At 54.1% G+C, this 26,417-nt stretch overlaps 1 protein-coding gene across 1 annotated transcript in view; it reads right to left on the reverse strand.

Annotated features, from left to right (window-relative positions):
• The window catches only part of PGAP2 (post-GPI attachment to proteins 2), a 46,832-nt gene extending 21,600 nt beyond the window's left edge, over positions 1-25,232 (reverse strand). The window contains exons 1-4 of the mRNA XM_074954236.1: positions 25,199-25,232; positions 17,015-17,189; positions 16,417-16,669; positions 7,553-7,659 (exon numbers count right to left, since the gene is read on the reverse strand). Coding sequence (XP_074810337.1) covers positions 7,553-7,659; positions 16,417-16,669; positions 17,015-17,179 — 525 coding nt within the window. The 5' untranslated portion in view covers positions 17,180-17,189; positions 25,199-25,232. The remainder of the gene's footprint in view (positions 1-7,552; positions 7,660-16,416; positions 16,670-17,014; positions 17,190-25,198) is intronic.
• Between the last annotated feature and the right edge of the window lie 1,185 nt (positions 25,233-26,417).

The raw sequence follows: 26,417 nt of genomic DNA on the forward strand, positions 1-26,417 counted from the left end.
CCGACCGGGTCGTCTTGCTGAGAGGCCCCACGATGTCCATGGCCACCTTCTGGAAAGGCTCCTCTATGATGGGCAAAGGTCTCAACGCCGCTTTCCCCTTGTCCCGGGCCTTCCCCACCCTTTGACAGGGGTCACAGGATCGGCAATACTGCCGGACGGTGGTAAAGACCCCGGGCCAGTAAAAGTTCTGTAGCAACCTCTGCCGGGTGCGCCGGATTCCCTGGTGCCCTGCGAGGGGGATGTCATGGGCCAGGGACAGGAGCTTGCGGCGGTACTTCTGGGGGACCACCAGCTGCCTCCTGATCCCACAGGACTCCCCTTCCCCTGGGGGAGCCCATTCTCGGTACAGGAACCCCTTCTCCCACAGGAACCTCTCCTGGCAGCCTCTCCTCATGGTCCATCCCTCACTGAGGTCGGCCAGGTCCCTGAGCTTCTGCAAGGAGGGATCTTTCCTCAACTCGGCCTGGAACTCAGCGGCTGGGGAAGGGATGGGGCCCGGTTCCCCCTCCGTGGCCAGGTCTGAGGCCGCAGCCTCTCTGAGCCGTGCCCCTCGGCGCTCCCTCCCCACCCGAGTAGGGTCTCGCGCCTCCAGTGTGGTACCCTCCCCAGGGTCAGGTCGCAGTGCCCCTCGCCGGCTCTGGCTACGGGTCACAACCAGGGCGGCCTGGGGGTCGCTTGGCCAGTCCTCTAGGTCTCCCCCCATCAAAACTTCAGTGGGCAAATGGTGGTGTACCCCCACATCCTTGGGGCCCTCCTTGGTCCCCCATTTCAGGTGTACCCTTGCCACGGGCACCTTAAATGGGGTCCCGCCCACCCCCCTCAGGGTCAGGTAGGTGTTGGGCACCACCCGATCTGGGGCCACCACCTCGGGCCGGGCCAGCGTCACCTCCGCGCCCGTATCCCAGTATCCATTGACCTTCCTCCCATCCACCTCCAGGGGAACAAGGCACTCTCTCCGGAGGGACAGCCCCGCACCCACCCTGTAAACCGAGCACCCTGAGTCCAGAGCCTCCAGCCCTCTGGCGGGGCTGGCTGGGGGTACTCTTCCCTCCTGAGCAGGTGGCAAACTGGTAGACCCCCTTTCCTGGGTCGCCTGCCCCTCGTCCAGCTGAGTCCCTACCCAGTTAACCCTGGGTAGGTTGGGTCTGCTCAGTTTGTCCCTGAGCCCGGGGCACTGGGCCCGTACGTGGCCTCTCTGGCCACAGTGATAGCAGCTCAGATCACGTTGGTCCCCTCGAACGGGTCGGAGGGGCCCGACACCAGGCGTTCCCCTTTGGAGGGGGTTCTCCCTATTTCCCCGCTGGGAGGCCCCATGGTGACTCTCTCTCTGCATCGGGGGGGGCCTGTTCTTTTGGGACTCCTCCCGGCTACCCCCTGACCGACTGTTCACAAACTCGTCGGCCAGCTGCCCTGCATGCTGGGGGTTCGCGAGCTTTTTGTCCACCAGCCACAGCCTCAGGTCGGAAGGGCACTGTTCATACAGGTGCTCCAGTACAAACAGGTCAAGCAGGTCCTCTTTAGTTTGGGCCCCCGCTGTCCACTTGCGGGCATATCCCTGCATCCTGTTGACCAGTTGTAGGTAGGTGACCTCAGGCGTTTTACGCTGACTCCGGAACCTTCTCCGGTACATCTCGGGGGTCAGCCCAAACTCACGGAGCAGGGCCTGTTTGAACAGTTCATAGTCCCCTGCCTCTGCCCCTGTCATCCGGCTGTAGACCTCCACGGCTTTGGGGTCCAGTAAGGGGGTGAGGAACTGGAGCCTGTCTGCAGGGTCAACCCTGTGCAGCTCGCAGGCATTCTCAAAGGCCGTCAGGAAGCTATCTATGTCCTCCCCCTCCTTCCGCTGGGCCAGGAAGCACTTATCAAAGCTCCTTGCAGTCTTGGGTCCCCCGGCACTCACCGCAGCCGGGGCCCCACTGCTCCTCAGCCTGGCCAGCTCCAGTTCATGCTGTCTTTGTTTCTCCTTCTCCTGCTGCTCATGTTGACGTTGTTTCTCCTTCTCCTCCTGCTCATGTTGACGTTGTTTCTCCTTCTCCTCCTGCTCATGTTGACGTTGTTTCTCCTCATGTTGACGTTGTTTTTCATGATCCTCCAGCTCCCTCATTTTCCTCTCCCTCTCCCATTCCAGCCGCATCCGCTCCAGGGATGGGGAGCTCCGCTGGGAGGATCCCCTGCTGGCTGCTGGGGTCAGGGGGCCCTCGGTATTCGCTGGGCTTCCCACAACCCCTCCCCCAGGCATAGGTAGGAAGGGTCTCGGGGTGTCCTGGGCAGCAGTCTGACCCCTCCCAGCCTGGTCAGGCCCCAGGGCCCACGCTGCGTCCGCCGGGCGGCTTCCCTCAGGGACAGGGATCGGGTCATCCAAGCGATCCCTCTCCTCCAACTGGGCAATCAGCTGTTCCTTGGTGGACCTCCCGACGTGCAGCCCCCTCTGCCTGCACAGCTCCACCAGGTCGCTCTTCAGGCGTTTAGCGTACATCTCCCGGCTGGCCACTCGCAGGCCGGGCAGCTGTCCACGGTTTCCAGGAAAAGCCCCTAGTGTGCCAGTCCTTCTTGAGGTCACCACCTCTTTGCCAGGGTCGAGCTGCAGACTCCTCCGCCCCTGGGACCGCTCGCTGCAATCCCCCGGGGGACCCTGTTACTGCAAAAGTCCTTCTCTCTGGTCACACACTCCCAGGGGTTAACCGCCCCCTGAAACCGTCTCTCTCTGAATCTTCAGCACGCCTGGTCCCCGTCAATCCCCCTTCGTTTTACTGTTCCCCAGTCACTTACTGCAGGAAGCGCCGTTCACGGGGTGCAGTAGATCCCACCGCTGCCACCAGTTGTCACGGAGTGTGGGGGAGTCCAGGCCCTGCACCCCTCTTCCTGGGATTCACTGAGACTCTCAGCCAGCCAGTAAAACAGAAGGTTTATTGGACAACAGGAACACAGTCCAAAACAGAGCTTGTGGGGACACCCAGGACCCCTCAGTCAAGTCCTTCTGGGGGAGCAGGGAGCTTAGACCCCAGCCCTGGGGTTCCCTGTGTTCCTCCACCCAGCCCCGAACTGAAACTAAACCCACCCAGCAGGTTCCCTGCTGCAGCCTCCGTCCACATTCCTGGGCAGAGGTGTTACCTCCCCCTCCCCCTCCTGGCTCAGGTGGCAGGCTCTCAGGTCTCCCGTCCCCAGGGCACATTCCCAGGTCAACACTCCCCCCTCCCTGCTGCGTCACATCGTCACATAGACCAACACTCCCAATGTTCAGGGACTCCCAACCACCGAATCAGAGAAACATAGGGCTGCCAGGGATTCCAGAGGTCATCTAGTCCAGTGATTCGCAACCTTTTTGGGCTCAGGACCCATTTGTAAAATGGCCTGTCACCACCCACTCAATAGCCACAGTGCAAAAAGTATCTGGCTTACTAAGTATTTCTTACCCACGATATAGAACGTACACATTAATGTAACACGTACTAGATACATACACTGTGCGTACTGCAGCTCCTGTCCCGCGGGGCTGTGCTCCCCGCTCTGGGCCTCGTGACCTCTCGGGTTGCCGTGCCACTCAGCTTTGGCCCGGCCCCCCTGACAGTGCCACTCATTCATATTTGGCCCAGCTGGCCCTGCGCCATGACGATGGAGGGGTGGCTGGGCCAAACCTGAGTGGTGCCAGGACCCAGTGCACCAGGTCGCAATGCCCAGAGCGGGGAGCTGAGCCCTGATGGGCCAGAGATGCGGGAGCCGCTGCTGTGGGGCAGGGGGCTCTGCAACACCCCCAGGGCCTCCCACGTAACCCTTTGACACACCATGGTGACCCAGTTTTAAGTTGCGACCCAGAGGTTGAGAAACCCTGATCTAGTCCATCCCCCCGCGCCGAGGTGGGATTAAGTATACCTAGAGCATCCCTGACAGACGGTACCATCAGGCAACCTGCAGCCAACCCCAACCGACGGGAGCTTTAGTCCTCACTAGCTGGAGCTTTGTTCTTCAAGCACTCACTTGAAATGAGTCAGCTAAAACAGTCGTGTCGTTTGGAAAACCTCTGCCAATATGCAGGTGAGAGTCTGAGAGGGGTGTTGCAGGAGGTGGCGGCCCATTCAGGGTGTTAGATGGGATTATTTCACCTGTGCGCAGTGAGCCCACCTCCCTGGTAGGGGGTTGCGAGTCCAAGATCTGCTGAAGCTGTGCGCAATGGCCTTACGGGGGCCTGCGTACCATGTGACAAGTGGCCACCCAAAGACCATGTGACTTGTCAACTCTCCATGGACTCAAGGCACCATTTCCCACCACAGGCAGATGCTGGTTTCTAAGGCCTGGTCTACACTATGCGGTGAGGTTGATGTAAGCTGCCTTGCATTAACCTAGCTGTGGAAGCGTCTTCACTTAAGAACAGCCATACTGGGTCAGACCAAAGGTCCATCTAGCCCAGCATCCTGTCTCTGACGGTGGCCAATGCCAGGTGTCCCAGAGGGAATGAACAGGTAATCATCAAGTGATCCATCCCCTGTCACCCATTCCCAGCTTCTGGCAAACAGAGACTAGAGATACCTTCCTTGCCCATCCCGGTTAATAGCCATTGATGGACCTATCCTCCATGAACTTATCTAGTTCTTTTTTGAACTCTGTTATAGTCTTGGTCTTCACAACATCCTCTGGCAAGGAGTTCCACAGGTTGACTGTGCGTTGTGTGAAGAAATACTTCCTTTTATTTGTTTTAAACCTGCTGTCTATTAATTTCATTGGGTGACCCCTAGTTCTTGTGTTGTGAGGAGTAAATCACACTTCCTGATTTACTTTCTCCACACCTGTCATGATTTTATAGACAACATTTTTATCCCCCCTTAGTCGTCTCTTTTCCAAGCTGAAAAGTCCCGGTCTTATTAATCTCTCCCGCTGATGTAAATGTCTCTCTATGCCGACTTAATATCACCACCTCCCCGAGCAGCACAGAGTCATGGTGGATATGTCATCAGGTCGACGCAGTGTCAGTGCAGATGCTGCGTTGCTTACAGCGACTGTTACTGGCTTTCAGGAGCCATCCCGCAATGCCTCACCCTGACAGTACAACCGATACCAGCGTGACTGGTGAGGACGCGCTCCGTTGACACAAGACACCAAGCACGCACACACACGCGTGATTTAGTAAGCGTGGTGGCTGTGCGCTGATGTACGGTAAGTCGACATAATTTTTTAGTGCAGACCCGGCCTAAGCCTTTGTCGATTTCCCTGCTGGGTGAAAGGGGTCAGGCTGACAGCCCCGGAGCCCGAAGGCGCCTACTTTGCAGCTGGAGTGCAAGCTTCTCCTGCGGTCAGCATGCCTCAGCGGGGACCGGGACCCAGAGGGGGGGCTGAATTCCTGGGCATATCTCCAGGTCTCCCTGCCCTGCAGCTGAGGCTGCCAACGACAGGGCAATCTGTGAGCAGGATTTCTGGGATGGGGTGTGACGTTAGGAGTGTACTATAATACCTCATTGGAAGGTGACACAGGGCCAGAAAGAGTTAATTAACTCACAGACTGACCTGACCCATGGCCGAACCTTAAAGACTGGCTAGGAAGATATGTAAATGAACAGAGCTTTGAAATGCAAGCCGGCATTGTTAGAGATAGAAGGGTAGCTGTTTGCTCAGGTCTTGTGAGGTAAACAAACAAGTCTTGTCTGTTACTATAGCTTTGATTCAAAGATCAAAAAAGGATTATTAACATTTATGATGACACTTGAGTGAAATAGCATTATTGTCTATATGTCGCTTTGAAGGTTGTGATAAACTGTAAAGGAACTGTTTAATGGATAAATTACACTATGCTAAATGCCAGGGTGTTTGGGAGACAGAAGATTAAGCTTATTCTCTCAGACCAAGAGGCTGCTGGAAAATGTATAAAAACCCGGGGACACGATCCTATTTTATCTCAGATCTGCTTGGGGTTTCAAGAGGGGGAAACCTTAAGCCACAAGAATTGAGATCCCCCGTCACTGGCTGGAGTCACCCTGAATATGGACATTGGACTATAACCTATGGACTATTTCTAAAAGGACTTTTGGCAACTACAAGCTCATCTCTGCTATGTATCTGAACCTTAAGAATTGAATTCAAGTCTGTATGTGTACTGATCTTTTAACCAACACACGCTCTCTTTTCTTTTTTAATAAATTTTAGTTTAGTTAATAAGAATTGACTATAAGCGTGTATTTTGGGTAAGATCTAAGTTATAATTGGAGCTGGGTGTGTGGCTGATCCTTTGGGGCTGGAAGAACCTTTCCTTTTATAGGATGAGATAAGATTTTCAGTAATTATCATCATATCTGACATGTGTGTCTGGAGGGAGGCCTGAGGCTGGGCGCTTTAAGGGAACTGCGTTATTTGGACTTCTGAGTAACCAGTGAGGTACTATAGAAGCAGTTTTGTGCTGGCTTGGTAAATCTAAGTACTGGAATATCCACCAGCGTTTGGGATTTGTCTGCCCCGTTCTGTTTGCAGCTCACCCTAATTGAGTGACCTCAGCTGGCTCCCATTGTCACATGGGGCATCTGTCCAGTGGGCACCAGAGGGAGAAGGGAAACAGGAAGATGCCAGCAGGAGCTGGGGAGTTAGGGAGCACTGAGATCCAGAAAGATCTGGGAACATGCAAAGGCTTAGCCTAAAAAATAAAGAGCCTAAAAGCTGGAGCCCACAGGCTAGCGAACAAAGCTCCTCTAGTGCTCCCGAACCAGCATTTGCCATCCCACTACTCAAATAACCCAACGCAGGGTAAACTATCAGCATGCTGGAAACCAGCAGCCCGACTCTCTCCAGAGCAGGGAGTGGAAGTAGGAGCCTGTCCAGTGCTTGGAGCCGTGGACTGAGAGTCAGGACTCCTGTGTTCGATTTCTGACTTGCTATATGACAGAGGAGTCACTTAACCCCTGCGTGCCACAGTTTACCAGCCAAGAAAAATGGGACTAACCCCCCTCTGCAGGGTGCTGAGAGGATTACAGCGGGACAGTAAATAGCTTGGAGATCTTGGAGGGAAGGCTTACAGCTGTGCGAAATATTTTACTGTAGAAAAACCAGTGTGGCTAATACCGCCCTCTGCTGGTGGTATTAATAATGAAATGAATTCCTTTCCAGTTTGCTTGCAAGACCAGATGTCTTCACTCTTCCACAAAACACGAGCTCCCAGCCCGCAAGGCAACCAAGCAACCAGAGTCCCGATTCCAATGCAGGCGCTCCATCAACCAAGCGTCCCGGGTCAGAGAAAGCAGGGTCACAGAAGAGGCCTTAACCAGCTACTGGTTTTGGTTCCAACTCTAACCCCGGCACACGGTTTCGGAGAAGCAAGTAGGAAATCAAAGCCTTCAGAGCTGCCCGTGTGCCGATAAACGCTCAATTCCTTTTGGTTAACTGGCCCGTCACACGTTTTTCAGTCATCACCTTTCCCCTTGGTCTGTTTCACCCCCTAAAGTCGCTCCGACATCCTGCCCCGTTGGGGCGCTTTCATGCTCACGAGAGACAGACACGAAGCCCTCCGCCCCCAGCTGTGCGCCCCCAGCCACCCAAGAGAAGAGCAGTGACAGTAGAAAAGGGAAGGTTACTGTACCTCGGGACTTACTGTGTTTTTCTTAGTCATCCGCCACAGAATGCAAGTCAGGAGCATGTGGCCCAGGGCCGAGGTGATAAAGAGGATGAAGGCGTTTTCGTGGATTGCTGCATCGACAAGAAAACAGGTTTCCCGTTAATGCGGAGCATGGAAATGAGCCAAAGGGAGCTGCCTGAGGAATGCTGGAGAGGCCACAGCAAGGAGAAAGCAGCGTGCATTACAAGGCCCCTGCTGGGAGGCTTGGAGGAGCTGGGTCAGTACTGCCTAGTAGTGACCTGGGACCCAAAGCTCTGGGGCTCTATTCATGGTGCTGCCGCTAACAAGCCAGGGAATCAGGGGCCAGCCATGTGACATCACTCCATTGCCTTTTTGGGGCGTGCTCTCAGTGTGCACGGAGCAGGAAAGAGAGCACCCCCCAGGGCTTAGAACAGTGGTGGGCAAACTACGGCGTGGGGGCCACATCCGGCCCTTCAGACGGTTTAAACCGGCCCTCGAGCTCTTGCTGGGGAGCAGCGTCTAGGGCTTGCCCTGCTCCTGCGCTCCAGCCAGGGAGCGGGGTTGGAGGGCGCTCCGGGCACGTATGCCAAGTTTCCCGGAAACAGCAGAATGTCCCCCCTCCGGCTCCTACGCGTTGGGGCAGCCAGGGGGCTGCGTGTGCTGCCCCTGCCCCAAGCGCCACCCCTGCATCTCCCATTGGTCGGGAACTGCGGCTAATGGGAGCTGTAGGGGTGGTGCCTGCAGACAGGGCAGCATGCAGAGTCAGCTGGCCGCACCTCCGCATAGGAGCTGGAGGGGGGAAATGCTGCTGCTTCCAGGAGCTGCTTCAGGTAAGCGCCACCTGCAGCCTCCACCCCTGCCCCAGCCCTGACCCCTCTCCCGCACCCAACCCCCTCCCCCAGCTCGGAGTCCCCTCCCGCATGCTGAACACCTCATTTCTGGCCCCACCCCAGAGCCCTCACCCCCCCATGCCCCAACCCCCTGCGCCAGCCCTGATCCCCCTCCCGCCCTCTGAACCCCTTGGTCCCAGCCTGGAGCACCCTCCTACACCCTAAATCCCTCATCCCCAGCCTCACCCCAGAGCCCGCACCTCCGGCCAGAGCCTTTCCCTTCCCGCCCCTCCCCTTCCCCCCCCCCCACACCCCAACCCTCTGCCCCAGCCCGGAGCCCCCTCCTGCACCCTGAACTCCTCATTTCTGGCCCCAGCCAGAGCCCTCACGCCTCCTGTACCCCAACCCCAGTTTCGTGAGCATTCACAGCCCACCATATAATTTTCATACCAAGATGTGGCCCTCGGGCCAAAAAGTTTGCCCACCCCGGCTTATAACGTGGCTTTGGGGCAGGGTGTAATCTGAGCACAGGAATCTGTGACAGCACAGCTGAGTGACACCAATTCCTATGCAAAGGAGCTGGGGGGGAGGGGGAGGTTTGACAACGAGGCTGCTTGGTGGTGTCATTGTCCCCATCTATACAGCAGGGACAACGTCACTCCCCTCCTCACAGGGGGAATGGGAGGCTGTATTCTCTCATGTGCATAAAGCCCGTTCACAGCCTGAACTGGAAAGGGCCAGACGAGGCCAAAGGGTCATTACCGGATGACTGCCCTGCACCTTTGCATTTAGCCTGACATGCTTTACAGACATGCAAACCTGGAAAACAGGTCAGTGTCATTATCTCCATTCTACAGATGGGGAAACTGAGGCACAGAGACGTTAGGTCACCTCCACAGTGAGTCAGTGGCAGAAATAGGAAGAGAAGCCTGGTCTCCAGGCTCCCAGCCCCTTGATCTAACCACCAGACAGACAATGAGCAGTTATTATTCTTGTTAATAATAGCGAGACTCCCTCTGGGTCACTGACTGCACATAGATTCCGAGTCAGGACAGAGACGTAACCTCTGACCTCTTTAGAGGAACGCTGCCAATCCGGGCAAAGGAACTAAAGGTGTTCTCACCCCCATTAGAGAAGCCCGTGTGATTCTGGGTGGGTCATTTTAAAATAAATGGTTCAAATTAAGAAAAAAGATCACAACCCTTTCCCCACAAACTCATCCACCAAGCAGCTTCCACAGCCTTGCATTTACAAGCCACACTACAATAACAAAAGAACGTAGATGTCTTATTTCAGGGTAAAAGAAGTCTGGCAGGGGGTGGTAATAAACAGCGAATTCATCGTGAAGAATAACCTTGGAGATCCCTTGCCAGAGACTGTCAAATGAAGCCTGTTTTCGTTTCAGTGGAAACAAGGGAGTTGGTCAATGCTAAGGTCGTCAGCCCATAATAACGGGGCTGGGAGAACTGGTATGAACTTTAGCCTGTACCCCAAACCTGGCTCACATATGCCAATACGCTCCCAGGACTTCCAGTCCAATACTCACAATGCGCTCTGGGCAAGCCACAGAGGACGTAAGATTTGGGGGGAATGTCTGTCCCAGGGGTTCTGCAGCGGATGGAGACTGACTGAGCCCTCGAGGGAATCTTTTAATGTGGTGGGCGAGCCTGTTCAGAAGGTTACTGGTGGCAAGTCCAGCCGCATGGAGGCCTCAAGGAAGCAAAGGCATCAATGCACTTTGGGGCACCAGAATCCATTTATGAGTCACTGAACTCTTTGGGGCATTCGCCAGTCCCAGTGCCTTGAGGACCAGACACTGATGCACTGTGTTGGTAAGTTGAGGAGGGGGTTCTAGGGAATAGCACAGTTTACATCAGAGTGGCAGTTCTGCTCCTGCTTGCCCCAGGATAACCGCGCATCAGTGAAGATCAGGGAGGGGAACATTCAGACCCATTCTCACGCCTTTATACCTTCTTTCTCAACCACTTTTCTCCAAACTTGGCAAATCCCCTGCTCCCCATTTCAGGAACTCGCCAGCTTTGATGGTCTAAATCTAAATAGCTTCCTCCCGTCCTTGGAAGAGGAGCACAGCGAACAGGGCTAGCGTGACAAGCCCTGTATCCAGAGACCAGGAGCTGCAGCAATGCGAGCTTCCTATTCATCATCCACGTAATGCACATCAAACCTGGCCTGGGCAGGGTGCCTGCAGGGTTGAGAGGGCGTTCAGTTTCCAGGGCCCATTCAGGCCTTGGCCCTCTGCAGAGGCTTCCAGCAAGAGGGCCAATTAACGCCTCATTTTGGAGGTGTTTGTTACCTGGGTCCTTGCCCACAATGCACTGCACTGAGATCCAACCAACCCATTTCAGATAGGCCACCTAGCCATCAGGAGGTAAGGACTTTCTGTCACTGCCACCTGGGGCTAGATTCAGACTTCTGACCTAGGGATGACATAAACAGGCTCATTGCAATATTTCAGCAGTTGGTTTGCAAATGCCAACTCGTTACCCCTTATGCTGAACAATCTATCCCAACTCATATTTAGCTCACACGCTCCGATTTCCTTCCCCAGACCTGGAAAAGACCTCTGTGTAGCTCAAAAGCTTGTATCTTCCACCAACAGAACATTATAACAGCCACACTGGGTCAGACCAAAGGTCCATCTAGCCCAGTGTCCTGTCTTCTGACAGTGGCCAATGCCAGGTGCCCCAGAGGGAATGAACAGAACAGGGAATCATCAAGTGACCCATCCCCTGTCACCCATTCCCAGCGTCTGGCAAACAGAGGTTAGGGACACCATCCCTGTCCATCCTGGATAACAGCCATTGATGGACCTATCCTCCATAAACAGATCTAATTCTTTTTTGAACCCTGTTATAGTCTTGGCCTTTACAGCATCCTCCAGCAAAGAGTTCCACAGGTAGACTGTGCATTGTGTGAAGCTGGAACAGTAAAATCTATTACCTCAACTACTCTGTCTCTTTCGTATCCTGGGACTAACCTGGCTACAACACTTCAAACAAATACATTGATGCGACAGACAGTGATTTCCTGCAATATCCTGGACAAATCGTAGCAAATTAAGTTTAAATATCTTAGGAGTTCACTGTATTAAAAATGGCAAATGCTTATGTCTTATTGTGAGATTATGTGTAATGTCTCTCGGGAGCAGACTTGACTAATGTAAACCCTGAGAAGTGCCATGAGCTTCAAAGGACTAATTGAAAATGCTGTGAAGTTTGAAAGCTACGTGGGTTTCCCAGGAACTCTCTAGGGGGAGGTGTCTGCAAACGTACTCCCTCTGGTGCTGAAGCAGCGCCTGGTCCATGAGGACACATCAAAGACCCAAAGGGTATGAAGAAGTGACTCAGATTCTCGGGGGTGCTTGTTCTGAGCTAACAGCTGCAATGAACTTGTGAGCACAGAAAACCGTCTTGATGCTTTGAAGGACTGACCACCTGCCAGAGCCCTGGCTGGAGCTGGGGAGAGCTTATTAGCAAGCGTGTAGGTCAGGGGTGGGCAAACTACGGCCCGCGGGCTGGATCCGGCCCGCGGGATTGCCACCCCCGTGGCGCCGCGAGTACCGCGCCACTCCCGGGAGCGGCCAGCACCAGGTCCCTGCGGTCCCTGGGGCAGAGGGCTCCATGCGCGGCCCTCGCCTCCAGGCACTGCCCCCCGCAGCTCCCACTGGCCAGGAACGGGGAACCACGGCCAATGGGAACTTCAGGGGAGGTAACCACAGGCAGGGGCAGCGTGCAGAGCCCTCTGCCCTCCTCTCCCCCAGGGGCCACAGGGACGTGGTGCCGCTGCCACCCAGGAGCCACCCCAGGTAAGTGGTGCTGAGCCGGAGCCCGCACCCTGCACCCCAACCCCCTGCCACACCCCAACTCCCTGCCCTGAGCCCCCTGCCGCACCCCGCACCCCTCCTGCACCCCAGCCCCCTGCCACACCCCAACTCCCTGCCCTGAGCCCCCTGCCGCACCCCGAACCCCTCCTGCACCCCAACCCAACTCCCTGCCCTGAGCCCCCTGCTGCACCCCGAACCCCTCCTGCACCCCAACCCAACTCCCTGCCCTGAGCCCCCTGCCGCACCCCAACTCCCTGCCCTGAGCCCCCTGCCACACCCCGCACCCCTCCTGCACCCCAGCCCCCTGCCACACCCCAACTCCCTGCCCTGAGCCCCCTGCCGCACCCCGCACCCCTCCTGCACCCCAACCCCCTGCCACACCCCAACTCCCTGCCCTGAGCCCCCTGCCGCACCCCGAACCCCTCCTGCACCCCAACCCAACTCCCTGCCCTGAGCCCCCTGCTGCACCCCGAACCCCTCCTGCACCCCAACCCAACTCCCTGCCCTGAGCCCCCTGCCGCACCCCACACCCTTCCTGCACCCCAACCCCCTGCCACACCCCAACTCCCTGCCCAGAGCCCCCTGCCGCACCCCCCACCCCTCCTGCACCCCAACCCCCTGCCACACCCCAACTCCCTGCCCTGAGCCCCCTGCCACACCCCCCACCCCTCCTGCACCCCAACCCCCTGCCCTGAGCCCCCTTGTACACCCCACACCCTCCTCTGCCCCAACCCCTTGCCCTAAGCACCTTCCTGCACCCCGCACCCCCTCTCATACCCCGCACCCCAACCCCCGTTCCAGCCCTACATTCTTGGCCCTGCATGCAATTTCCCCACCCAGATGTGGCCATAGGGCCAAAAAGTTTGCCCACCCCGGGGTAGGCTCGTCACTTGCTTTTAATGTTTTCTCTGTAGCGCCTCCACCTTAGGCATCAATGAATTTGCTTCCCAAGAGCTGTGTGGGAACTTCACTGTTCACAGCCTCTGAGGAGAAGGCAAAGCAGGCCTGCCGAGGCGGTCTGCCTCGCTGGGGTATTCACAGCCTGGCCAGGGAGCTGTGCAGCCTGGAAATGCCCTGGTCAGGAGGGAGAGAGACGCAGGTCTCCATCCCAGAGAGGTGATGGCTGGGGAGCTGGAAGCCTGAGAGGGGATGCCCGTGCTGGATCACGGAGGGGGAATTACAGGTGAACCATGACAGCTGGCATTAACAATGCCCAGTGCCTAGAACGGACGCGTCTAGACCTGACTTAGTGAGGAGATGAACAGGGGTTCCAGGCTAGTGCAGCAAGGGACAAGGTCCTGTAAACAGCACCAACCCAGCAACGAGTGGGTGAGCAGGACCAGAGTATCTGGCAAACTGGCAGAGGGCATGTGTAGAAAGACAAGCGACTAGCAGGAGCCTGCGAGACATTGAGAGCTTAAAAGGTGCTGCATCTCCCACCCTCCTGAGCTGTTTGCCCTGCACACCGGCAGGGGCGGCATAGCAAGACCCTGTCTTTTCACACACCCACTCGACACCAAGCCAGGGCACAGGTTGCCCTGTTCTACCACCGGTACCTGCTGGGAAATCCTGGCCCCTTTGAAATCAATAGGAAACGACCCATTGAGTTCAGTGGGCTGGGGGTTGCCTCCCTGACGTGTAATCATCACCGTTTTCCTCCCCACTACACCGGATGTCTACGGCCAAGTGCCAACTGGCCACTGAACCTTCCTGGCAATATCACCAGTCCCCAGCAAACTGAGGCCGGGACCTCAACACCACCAAGTCAAGGCACCAGAGACAGCTCCACCCCGATCTGAGTCCCAGCAGGACAGCTGCTCTCTGCCTCCCTGGCCCTGCTGTTGTGCCTTAGAGCCCGGCTTGCTGAGGGCCGCTGCCTCATACCAGGGCTTCTACTCAGAAAGTTGCCTGTACAGAAATGGCACCTTCTTCCCACATGCACTCAGTGAAACCCGCTTTCCGCCCTCCTGCTTCCACTGCCATCTGCAGGCAGCGATGCCACGGTCCGTCCCATTCCAGTCTGGGTCACGCACCGTCACAACTACCTTCCAACAGCCAGCCACCTCCACCTATTTGACCCAGTTGAAAGCAATGGGCTGGTTTCACTGGCGGAACTCCACTGAAGTCACCAGGGATGAACTGGGCTCACCGGGTTATCACAGGTGTAACTGAGGCCTGAAATTGACTTGCAGAATCTTTGTTACTGGGGCGAACATGCAAGTCAGAAAGAACTCAGCTTGTCTTTGAGATCCCAGGGTGACAGCTCGAAAACCTGACACAAATGCTAGACACACAAAGGCCCATCGTGCCATTCTTACAGGGTTGTCATTCAGACTACAACTGCACCAGTCTGTCTCTACACCTGAAAATTAAACCACGCTAACTAAACCGAGTTACCCAACTGCACACATTTTTACCCAGTTGCAAACAGATGGGAGAAGCGCATCTCCTAGCCCACCATGCACAGATACCCCCCCCACACACACAAAAAATGGCCGCACAGTTTGCTTTAACTTAAAATCAAGAACTTCACCTTCCATAAGAAAGGCCAAACTGGGTCAGACTAAAGATCCATCTAGCCCAGTATTCTGTCTTCGGACAGTGGCCAAAGCCAGGTTCCCCCAGAGGAAACGAACAGAACAGGGAATCATCAAGTGATCCATCCCGTTGCCCATTCTCGGCTTCTGGCAAACAGAGGCTAGGGACACCATCCCTGCCCATCCTGGCTAATAGCTATTGATGGACCTATCCTCCATGAACTTATCTAGTTCTTTTTTGAACCCTGTTATTGTCTTGGCCTTCACACCATCCTCCGGCAAAGAGTTCCGCAGGTCGACTGTGCGTTGTGTGAAAAAATACTTCCTTTTGTTTGTTTTAAACCTGCTGCCTATTAATTTCATTTGGTGACCCCTAGTTCTTGTGCTATGAGGAGGAGTAAATAACACTTCCTGATTTACTTTCTCCACACCACTGATGATTTTATAGACCTCTATCATATCCCCCCTTAGTCGTCTCTTTTCCTAGCTGAAAAGTCCAAGTCTTATTAATCACTCCTCATACAGAAGCTGTTGCATATGTCTAATAATTTTTGTTGCCCTTTTCTGAACCTTTTCCAATTCCAATATATCTTTTTTGAGATGGGAGGACCACATCTGCACACCGTATTCAAGAGGTGGGCGTACCATGGATTTATACAGAGGCAATATGATATTTTCTGCCTTACTGTCTATCCCTTTCTTAATGATTCCCAACATTCTGTTAGTTTTTTTGACTGCCGCTGCACATGGAATGGATGTTTTCAGAGAACCATCCACAATGACGCCAAGATCTCTTTCTTGAGTGGTAACAGCCAATTTAGACCCCATCATTATATATGTATAGTTGGGATTATGTTTTCCAATGTGCATTACTTTGCATTTATCAACATTGAATGTCATCTGCCATTTTGTTGCCCAGTCACCCAGTTTTGCGGGATCCTTTTGTAGCTCTTCACCATCTGCATGGGACGTAACTATCTTGAGTAGTTTTGTATCATCTGCAAATATTGCCACTCACTGTTTATGCCTTTTTCCAGATCATTTATGAATATGTTGAACAGGACTTGTCCCAGTACAGACCCCTGGGGGACCACACTATTTACCTCTCTCCATTCTGAAAACTAACCATTTATTCCTACCCTTTGTTTCCTGCCTTTTAACCAGTTACCAGTCCATGAGAGCACCTTCCCTGAGACCAAACACAGGAAATTATCGGAGATAAAGTTATAAGCAACTAAAGAAGCAGTTAGAATGCAAGCCAGACTCAACCCGGACTGTAGTGTTTCTTATTGCAATGGGGCAAAGTGGCAGAGTGGGGGACACAGCCTGAGTGCACAACTTTGAGCAAAGAAGTCCTAAATTCCAATCCCAGCTCTAACGCTGACTTCCTCTGTGATCTTGGCCATGTCGCGTCCCTACCATGAGGATCAATTAGTTAACACTTGCTACATACAAGTCCCAGGTATTTTTATTAATACAGGGCCCATGGATTTTTATGGAACGTGTGCATTTTTATTGATTTTTTTCCTGAACCGATGATCTCAAAAATCAGCACTAATAAAAAAATTAAAAAAGCAACTGTAATTGACTCACGACTGTGCAGAACCCCAATTGTTACGACCCAGAGAATCAGCACAGCACACTGTAGAAACCTACCATAGTTTTCCGAGGAAGACACGTACGTCAGCAAAAGGAGAGCGAGGTTTTCGAGCACGTTGAGGGCGAAGTTGATGCGGCACAGCCGTGGGTAGCGAGGGTGCGTGCAGTGACAGCTGTGGTAATGGTTCCGGTACGCGATGGCCACCAGGAAGCGGGGCGCCGAGTGGAGGCCAATGCAGAAACGCCACACGTAGCGCTGAGGGGTCTCGCCGCCAATCGCGGCACTGATGGAGGGGAGGTAATTGGGGACCTGGGAGAAAAAGGAGAGTTTGTTGAAGAGGCATTGGGATTTTGTAGAATAGGTCAATTTAGAGCTCTCTAAGATGTCGGAGTGCTTAACAAGGGCAAGTTATATCCCTAGCTCCCACATCAGGAAATTGAGGCACAGAGAAAGAAAGTAACTTTCTCAAGTTCACACAGCATCTATTGAGCTCCAGGGAAGCCAGGAATAAAACACAGGACTCCTGATGCCCAGGTCTCCTACTCTATTCACTAGACAACACTGTCATTCTTTGAGAAATCACATCTTTAACAGATTTTGCTCTCAGGGTCTAGTGGGTCCCTTTAAGTTCTCTACCAAGCTGAAGGCACATACACCGCAGTGAGTAGCTGTCGTTTCCTGAAAGTGGAACAGCAGAGACCAGATCACGCAGAAAAGGAATCCAAACAGCGGGCAACACACGGTCCCGACAGCCAGGGTGGTAAAGCGGAGCCGGAAGAGGATCCCATCTCGATCCAGAGGCAGTGGCACCTGAAACATGTTGCTGGACCTGAAAGCAAGAAGCAACTATTTGAAGAATGTCCTTTCTACTACTGCAACAATCATCTCCAAGAGCACTTCAGCGGGTAAAATGCATACAACTGTAATCGGCTGTTAGCCAATACATATAGGTTATGTACTGTGACACTGAGCCAGAAAGGGTTAAGCAACCAGCAAGCTAAAGTGACCCAGATCAACTTTTAAGAACATATTAGAGAAGTACTGAAATGGTAAACAGGGCCATTTCTTGTAGATAATTATCAAAGCCACGTAAGTGGACTAAATCCTTTGAAACGCAAACCAATATTGTCATAGAATTAGAAGTAAATACTAACTGTCTTTGTCAGAGTTAAACTGTTAGGAGTTTAACAGTGTGATCTAATTTGCATGTAGACGCTAAACATCAGTTTCTGTCTGCAACATTTTGTTACTAATATTCTATTGATACAGAGAGCAAAAGGGAATATTAGCAATTAGATGAAACGTGGTGTAATATCATTGTCTTTATTTCTCTTTGAAGTTTGTAGCAAACTACCTGTGAACATTTGAATGGTCAATTGCATTATGCTAATCAATGCAACTAATTACCTGGGTATACATAGCAAATAGGAATTGACTTCAAAGCAACAGTGTGTATTATCTATTCTTCATCCAAGGAAGGTCCACTGTATTATCTGCTATCAAGAGGCTATCGTAACCTGCCAGAGATCTATAAAAGAACTCAAGGATCCTGTCATCTCACATCTGCTTAAACTTTGTCAGGGGAAGCAAGCTGCAAGACTGAGGTCTTCAGGTACCCTGGGATGTCCCTGCAAATTCTTATGGAAGGATTTGAACCAATTCTATACACAGACTGCCTATTGGTCTATAGACTATGGAATTAATTCTGGAAGAACTGATAAGAACAGATTTAATAATTTTATTAAGATAATGTTGAAGTAAAAAGAAAACGGTACAGAGTTTAAGCATAGAAGTTTCTGGTTATCAGGGAATAAGGTACAGATTATCAAGGGTTGCGAAATTCGGTTTAGGAACGGGTGGCATAAGGAATACATAATTTGCAATCTCCCCGATTGAGGGTAAAAGTTTAATGGGTCAAAGTACAGACATTGAGATACGGGGGTATGTTGTCCATATAATGGCTATGTTCAGGTGTGGAGTATAATGAGTGGATACGATGATGAGGATGGATCTACCCTCATTTGGTGGGATTTAATGTTCAGTGAGTTTATGGTTCCAGTTCATACGGTCCAATGGAAAAAGTCTCTCAGTCCCTTTCCCATAGTTGATGCACGATGTCGTACTGGCTCACACCTCCTGGTACTGTTGGTGGCCGGTGATGTGTTCGATGTAGATGTCCCTGGACCTTCGGATGGTGTCCGAGACCATGAAGTGCCACATGAGCCGTGTGTAGCGTCGACTGATCCCACAGGTCTGCAGCACACGCTCGTTGCAGGGGTCCCAAGCGCCCAGGGCTCCGACGACCAGGGCATCCATCTGCACCTCGTGGCCCTTCGCTCTCAGGGTGTCGGCCAGGGGGGCGTATTTTTCCAGCTTACGAGCTTGGGCTTCGCGGAAGGCCAGGGTCCTGTTCTTGAAGGAGACCGTGATGTCAATGAGGATGATCTTTTTCTGGGCCTTGTCGGTGACTACCATGTCAGGTCGCAACTGGCTGTCAGTACTGGGGATGGCACAGTTCACGGCGACCTCCCCCAAGCACGGTGCGATGGCTTTAGCCAGGTGGTTCTGGATAGCATTGTGGCGCAGCTGTCAGGCTCTACAGGCAGCTCACCATCTCTGCTATGAAACTGACTTAAGAACTATACTCATATCTGTTTCAGAGTAGCAGCCGTGTTAGTCTGTATCCGCAAAAAGAAAACGAGGACTTGTGGCTCCTTAGAGGCTAACAAATTTATTTGAGCAGAAGCTTTCGTGAGCTGTACAGCTCACTTCATTGGATGCATTCAGTGGAAAATACAGTGGGGAGATTTATATACACAGAGAACATGAAACAGTGGGTGTAATGAGAATGATCAGGTAAGGTGAGCTATTACCAGCAGGAGAGCGAGGGGGGAAAAAGCCTTTTGTAGTGATAATCAAGGTGGGCCATTTCCAGCAATTGACAAGAACGTCTGAGGAACAGTGGGGCGGGGGGAGGTAAACATGGGGAAATAGTTTTACTTTGTGTAATGACCCATCCACTCCCAGTCTTTATTCAAGCCTAAGTTAATGGTATCCAGTTTGCAAATTAACTCCAATTCAGCAGTCTCTCGTTGGAGTCTGTTTTTGAAGTTATTTTGTTGAAGAATTGCCACTTTTAGGTCTGTAATCGAGTGACCAAAGAGACTGAAGTGTTCTCCGACTGGTTTTTGAATGTTAGAATTCTTGATGTCTGATTTGTGTCCATTTATTCTTTTACATACTGTCCGGTTTGGATAATGTACATGGCAGAGGGGCATTGCTGGCACATATCACACTGGTAGATGTGCAGGTGAACAAGCCTCTGATAGTGTGGCTGATGTGATTAGGCCCTATGGTGGTGTCCCCTGAATAGATATGTGGACACAGTTGGCAACGGGCTTTGTTGCAAGGATAGGTTCCTGGGTTAGTGGTTCTGTTGTGTGGTGCATGGTTGCCGGTGAGTATTTGCTTCAGGTTCGGGGGCTGTCTGTAAGCAAGGACTGGCCTGTCTCCCAAGATCTGTGAGAGTGATGGGTCGTCCTTCAGGATAGGTTGTAGATCCTTGATGATGCATTGGAGAGGTTTTAGTTGGGGGTTGAAGGTGACGGCTAGTGGCTTTCTGTTATTTTCTTTGTTGGGCCTGTCCTGTAGTAGGTAACTTCTGGGTATTCTTCCGGCTCTGTCAATCTGTTTCTTCACTTCAGCAGGTGGGTACTGTAGTTGTAAGAACGCTTGATAGAGCTCTTGTAGGTGTTTGTCTCTGTCTGAGGGGTTGGAGCAAATACGGTTGTATTGTAGAGCTTGGCTGTAGACAATGGATCGTGTGGTGTGGTCTGGATGAAAGCTGGAGGCATGTAGGTAGGAATAGCGGTCAGTAGGTTTCTGGTATACGGTGGTGTTTATGTGATCATCGCTTATTAGCATTGTAGTGTTCAGGAAGTGGATCTCTTGTTTGGACTGGTCCAGGATGAGGTTGATGGTGGGATGGAAATTGTTGAAATCATGGTGGAATTCCTCAAGGGCTTCTTTTCCATGGGTCCAGATGATGATGTCATCAACGTAGTGCAAGTAGAGTAGGGAATTAGGGGACGAGAGCTGAGGAAGAGTTGTTGTAAGTCAGCCATAAAAATGTTGGCATACTTACATCTGTATGCATAATGATCTTTACCCACAATAACTCTTTCTTTTCCTTTTTAATAAATCTTAGTTTAGTTAATAAGAATTGGCTGGAAGCATGTATTTGGGTAAGATCTGAAATATTCACTGACCTGCTGGGTAATGTTTCCGATCTCTTGGGATTGGTAAAACTTTATATATGGTGAAAAAGATTTTAAGTAATCCTCACCACATTTGACTTGGCTGTCCGGGTGGGAGCCCAGGGCTGAATTACTTAAGGGAAACTGTATTTTTGGGCTTCTTGGTAACCAGTAAGGTAATATAGAAACTGTTTCGTTACTGGCTGGGTAAATCTAATTATTTAGGAAGGACCACCACCTTTGGGGAATGCCTACCCCATTCTTTGCAGTTTGCCTGATTAAGCACTCTCAGTGAGGCCTATCTAGGCACTATGGTCACATATATGCACACTCCCCCCACCCCATATTAATAGGTATTATATGTGTGGTATTAATCTAATATGTACGTGTTGGGTAATCATGCTAAATTGTACTATGCTTATTCTTGCTCGCACATGCTGAGGCATATATCTCACAATGCCCCAGGACAAATATAGCATGACACTGGGCTTCGACAAATACAAAAACCACCAAAAGCTAGACGTACAAGTATTATGAACCAAATCAGCAATGTGATGGAAGGAAATAACTTAAGAAATGTGAATGCTTTGCATAGGTGTATCTTCATGCCTCTTTATGTTTGGAATTTAATATTCAAAACCAAAGATGGGAAAGTACAGGGAGGCACCAAAGATGAAGCTGACTAATTAAACTTGAAGTGACGTGAACAGTGCTGGGACTTGTAAACAGCCATGCTATCAAAGATGGCTAGTTTAAGGGGGAATTTGGGAAGCATACCGTCTGTATAAGTCGAACTGAACATGCTGTCAGAATTTGCTTCCTGGGAAGGACTGGTGTGGTATTAACTCTTTCTTTCCTATACTGTACTGCTATACTGTACTGCAAGAGCCTTTCACCCCTGGAATCCTGCGTTCGAATCTGCATATACCCAGGGCTGGTCCTTAAATACAAACAATATGAACAACTGCTTGGATCTCCATACTCACACTCAGCTACTCATTGTTTAAGGCTCCCCTATGGCAGCTGGGGTGAGAAAGCTACACCTAAACTGATTCAGGTACCCATTCCCCCTTCTAGGGCCAATGCCAGGAAGGGATTGCAAATGGGTCATGCAAGCCTATGGCCTAAACCCCAGTGCTGTGCACCCACCATCCCCACTGAAGACAATGGGAGTTACAAATGCTCAGCTACTCTCTGGATCCGGGCCTGAGATTGCTGAGGAGGGGCCCTGAAAATAGTCAGGCTGTCCCTACCTTACACCTTGTACAACCGGGACAAACCTGCCATGAAGCCAATTACCACACAGGGTGTAAGTCAGGACCGGATTTAATAGTTGGCATCTGAACTGCGTTCTTTCCCTGCTAGTGTCTGCTTTAGGTTATGAGCTCCTGGAGTCAGGGACAGTGTCTCCTCATTTGTCTGCACTAAGCACACAGCTGTGGCTCTATTAAGGAAACATTGTTATTTATCTGTGCAATAATCTTATGGGAGTCGCATCTGCATTCTAAGTATTACAGTTCTATAGATCAGCCTTCATCACGTCAGAGGCAATAGGGTTACAGCATCAAAAACAATGGGGCAATGGTTAGTTTGGGCCACTAAGGCAGGGGTGGGCAAACTACGGCCTAGGGGCTGCATCCAGCCCTCCAGACATTTTAATCCTGCCCTCGAGCTCCCGCCGGGGAGCAGGGTCTGGGGCTTGCCCTGCTCCACACAGCTCCTGGAAGCAGTGGCATGTCCCCCCTCCAGCTCCTACCCGTAAGAGCAACCAGGGGGCTCCGGACACTGCCCCCACCCCAAGCGCTGCCCCCGCAGCTCCCATTGGCCGGGAACTGCAGCCAATGGGAGCTACAAGGGCGGCGCCTGCAGACAGGGCAGTGCACAGAGCTGCCTGGCCATGCCTCCACATTGGAGCCGGAGGGGGGACATGCTGCTGCTTCTGGGAGCTGCTTGAGGTAAGCGCTGCCTGGAGCCTGCACCCCTGCCCCCCCTCCCAGCCCTGATCCCCCTCCCACCCTCCAAACCCCTTGGTCACATCCTGGAGCACCGTCCTGCACCCCCAACCCCACCCCAGAGCCTGCACCCCCAGCCAGAGCCCTCACCCCCTGTCACATCCCAACCCCCAATTTCATGAGCATTCATGGCCTGCCATACAATTTCCATACCCAGATGTGGCCCTCGGGCCAAAAGTTTGCCCACCCCTGCACTAAGGCCTTGTCTACACTTGCCTAAGCCATGCCTCACCGGCTACACTGCTATTCATACCCATGTTAGCTGGGCATGCGGTGTCAGTACTCTACATGCCATCCTAAGTGTAGACCCACCCTTAGAGGGAAGCAACTCGAATGTAACAACACAGTCACAGCAGAGTTTGACGAAGTGGGACTGTTCTTAATGTTTCCTCTGAACAGTGTGGGGGTGCCTCAGTTTCCCCTATGCAGTTCTTAAGTATCTAGGTGGTGAGGTAAGGGTGTATGATCATTGCAGAGCCCTAGAGGGCAGGTGTGTGCAGGGGTCTGGACACAGAGGATGGCCGACACCCTGTTTCCTGGCAACTGATGGCCTGGGCCCTTCCCCCCTGCAAGGTGAGAGCTAAAGGGTTGGAGAACAAAGGAATCAGGTGACCTCCTGGCCCAGGGAAAGGAACAAAGCCCAGAGGAGGAGGGGCTGGAGGGAGTTTCAGTTTGGGGCTGGGTGGGACATGGAGTGAAGGGCAGACGTGGTTGTCTGGCTCACTAACCCCCAAAATGGACCCAGCTGAGGGGTCCTCTTCTCTGCACCTGCAAGCTCTGTGTTAGACCATGTTCCTGTGGTCTAATAAACCTCTGTTTTACTGGCTGGCTGATAGTCACGTCTGACTGCGAAGTTGGGGTGCAGGACCCTCTGGCTTCCCCAGGAGCCCCGCCTGAGCGGACTCGCTGTGGGAAGCGCATGGAGGGGCAGAGGATGCTGAATGCTCCGAGGTAAGACCCAGGAAGGTGGAAGCCGGGTGAGCTGTGTGTCCTGCAGACAGTCTGCTCACAGAAAGGCGACTGCCCCAGAGTCCTGCCTGGCTTCATGGGGAGCAGTTCCAGAGCATCACCCGGGGACCCCGTGACACCATGTTAGCTGGGCATGCAGTGTCTGTACTCTACACGCCATCCTAAGTGTAGACCTCCCTTAGAGGGAAGCGACTCGAACGTAACAACACAGTCACAGAATAGAAACTAATTTAGTCTATTCTAGTCTCCCCAGCCAATGCAGGATTGTTCTCCCCAGTCTATTCTATCCATGGCTTTGTCCAGCCTGGAAATCACTGACCAAAGTCACTAGACCTGCAGGTGAGGGAAAGTGTCTTTAAACACAGAGCATCCCTTTCCTACTCAGGCAGGGAGGCCAGAGGTGACACAGTCATCCTGGCCTGTAACCCAGAGACAGGCAAGTGGTCCCTGCGCACACAGACCGAAGCCACTGGGGTGGTCACCGCCTTTATCAGCCCCTTCTGGTAAAAGACCAGGGCAGTCTGCATTTTAAGCAAACATCCCCAGTTACTGGGAGAGAAGGAAGGAAGGAAGGACACACATGAACACCCCCCTCTGTGGAAGCGCCTTCCTCTGAGCTCCTGGGGTGTGGGATTGGCCGCCAGAGCTGGGAGAGACAGTCTTTGCCTGGGCCTTAGGCAAGTTTGCCCCGAAACTCAGAGCGAAACTCAGCCACACACCCGCCGAGTTCGATCACAGCCACAACCATGCAGCAAGCACCTTTGGGGAGGAAGGTGGAGTCCCCAAGCCCCCAGGCTGCGCTCTCCTAAAAGATGCCCCCAAAGCTGCTGCCCAAGTTCTCCCACCTCAGCCAGCGTGGGGGGTGGCAAAACAGAAACCCCAGTGACCCTCCTTCTAAGACACCGGCTCCTCCCTCCAACCCTATTCCTGCCCCCACCCCCTCCCGCAGCTCCTCCCCCAACCCCTCCCCTGGTTCCTACCCCTCAACCCCTCCCCCATATCCTGCCCTCCCACATGCCTGTCCTCTAACCCCTCCCCAGGCTCCTGCCCCTCCCCCCCACGCCTGCCCCATAACCCGTCCCCCAGCTCCTGCCTCCAACCCCTTTCCCAGCTCCCCCTCTACACCCCAACTCTTATCCCCCAACTCCTCCCCTGGGTCCTGCCCCGCAACAACCCCCAGATCCCGCCCCCCCACGGCTGCCCCAGAACTCCTCCCCTGGCTCCTGACCCCCCCGCCTACCCCCACAACCCCTCCCCACTGTCTGCCCCAGCTCCTGCCCCCAACCCCTTCCCCAGCTCCCCCGCCACACCCCAACTCTTATCCCCCAACCCCTCCCCCGGCTCCTGCCCCTCAACACCCCCAGATCCTGCCCCACGCCGCCCCGGATCCGCACCCGCGGGGGCTCCCCTCCTTCCCCCGCGCCCAGGGGTGCAGCGGCCCCCGCAGGCTGAGACCCGGCCGGTTCAGCTCATGCAGGCCCCGGGCCCGGCCCCTCGGCCTAGAACCGGCCGCCGCGGCTCCCGCCCCGGCCCCCCCGCTGGCCCGGCCGGCGCGGCCTCATTCCCCGGCCCGCCGCGGGCTGCGCCGAGCCTCCCCTCACCTGCTTCCTCTTCCGCCCTTCTCCGGCCGGCTGCGGGACCGCCCCGCGCTCCGCCCCCCGGGCCGCCCGCCCCGCCCGGCGCCGGCTCCCTGCCCCACGGTGCCCCCGATCCTGCCCCACGGTGCCCCTGAGCCTGCCCCTGCCCCCCGCTGCTCCCGAGCCCGCCCCCCGCTGCCCTGTCCTACTGCCCCACGGTGCCCCCGAGCCTGCCCCACGGTGCCCCTGCCTGCCCCCCGCTGCTCCCGAGCCTGCCCCCCGCTGCCCTGTGCTCCTGCCCCACGGTGCCCCTGAGCCTGCCCCCTGCTGCCCTGTGCTCCTGCCCCACGGTGCTCCCAAGCCTGCCCCACGGTGCCCCCGAGCCTGCCCCACGCTGCTCCTGCCTGCACCCCGCTGCCCTGTGCTCCTGCCCCACGCTGCCCCTGAGCCTGCCGCATGGTACCCTGCCCTACTGCCCCACGGTGCCCCTGAGCCTGCCCCCCCGCTGCCCTGCCCTCCTGCCCCTACACCCACAGCCCTAAACCTACCGCACACTGCCCCGAGCCTGCCCCCCGCTGCCTCTGCCTGCCCCTGGGCCTGCCCCTGAGCCTGCCCCACGGTGCCTTGCTCTACTGCCCCTACACCCGCAGCCCCTGCCCTCCTGTCCATGCTGCCCCTGCCCGCCTGCCCCACGGTGCCCCTGGTCCCTGCAGTCCCGGGCCTGCCCCACGCCGCCCCTGTCATGCTGCCTCTGCTGCTCTTGCCTTCCTGCCCTTGCATCCACAGCCCTGGGCCTGCCCCATGCTGCCCCTGCCCCCACAGCCCCTGCCTTCCTGCCCACACTGCCCAAGCCTGCCCCACGCTGCCCCTGCCCCTGCAGCCCTGGGCTGGACTGCCCCATGGCGCTGCAAGCCACAGCGGCCCTGCGGGTAGCTGTGGCCCTTCAGGGCAGAGTTGCGGGGGTAGGGGAGGCGGGACAGGAATGCCCCCTCCTGCTTGGGTCCTGGCCTGGCAGGAAGCGGTGTGGGATGGGAGCCCTTCTGGCTACACTGTGGCTTCTTTTCACGAGCAAAGAATTTGGCCTTCTGCCTCCTTTGCTCTTCCCTCCCTCGTCTGTTCCCCCCTTCCACCACCTTGCGCTTTTCCTTTGTAGGGTCCTGCCAAATTCATGTCCTTGAAAAACACGTCATGGACCGTGAAATCCGGTGTTTTGTGTGCTTTTACCCTATGCTGTACAGATTTC

Source organism: Natator depressus, chromosome 1 (assembly GCF_965152275.1).
Source record: "Natator depressus isolate rNatDep1 chromosome 1, rNatDep2.hap1, whole genome shotgun sequence".
NCBI classification, from domain to species: domain Eukaryota; kingdom Metazoa; phylum Chordata; order Testudines; family Cheloniidae; genus Natator; species Natator depressus.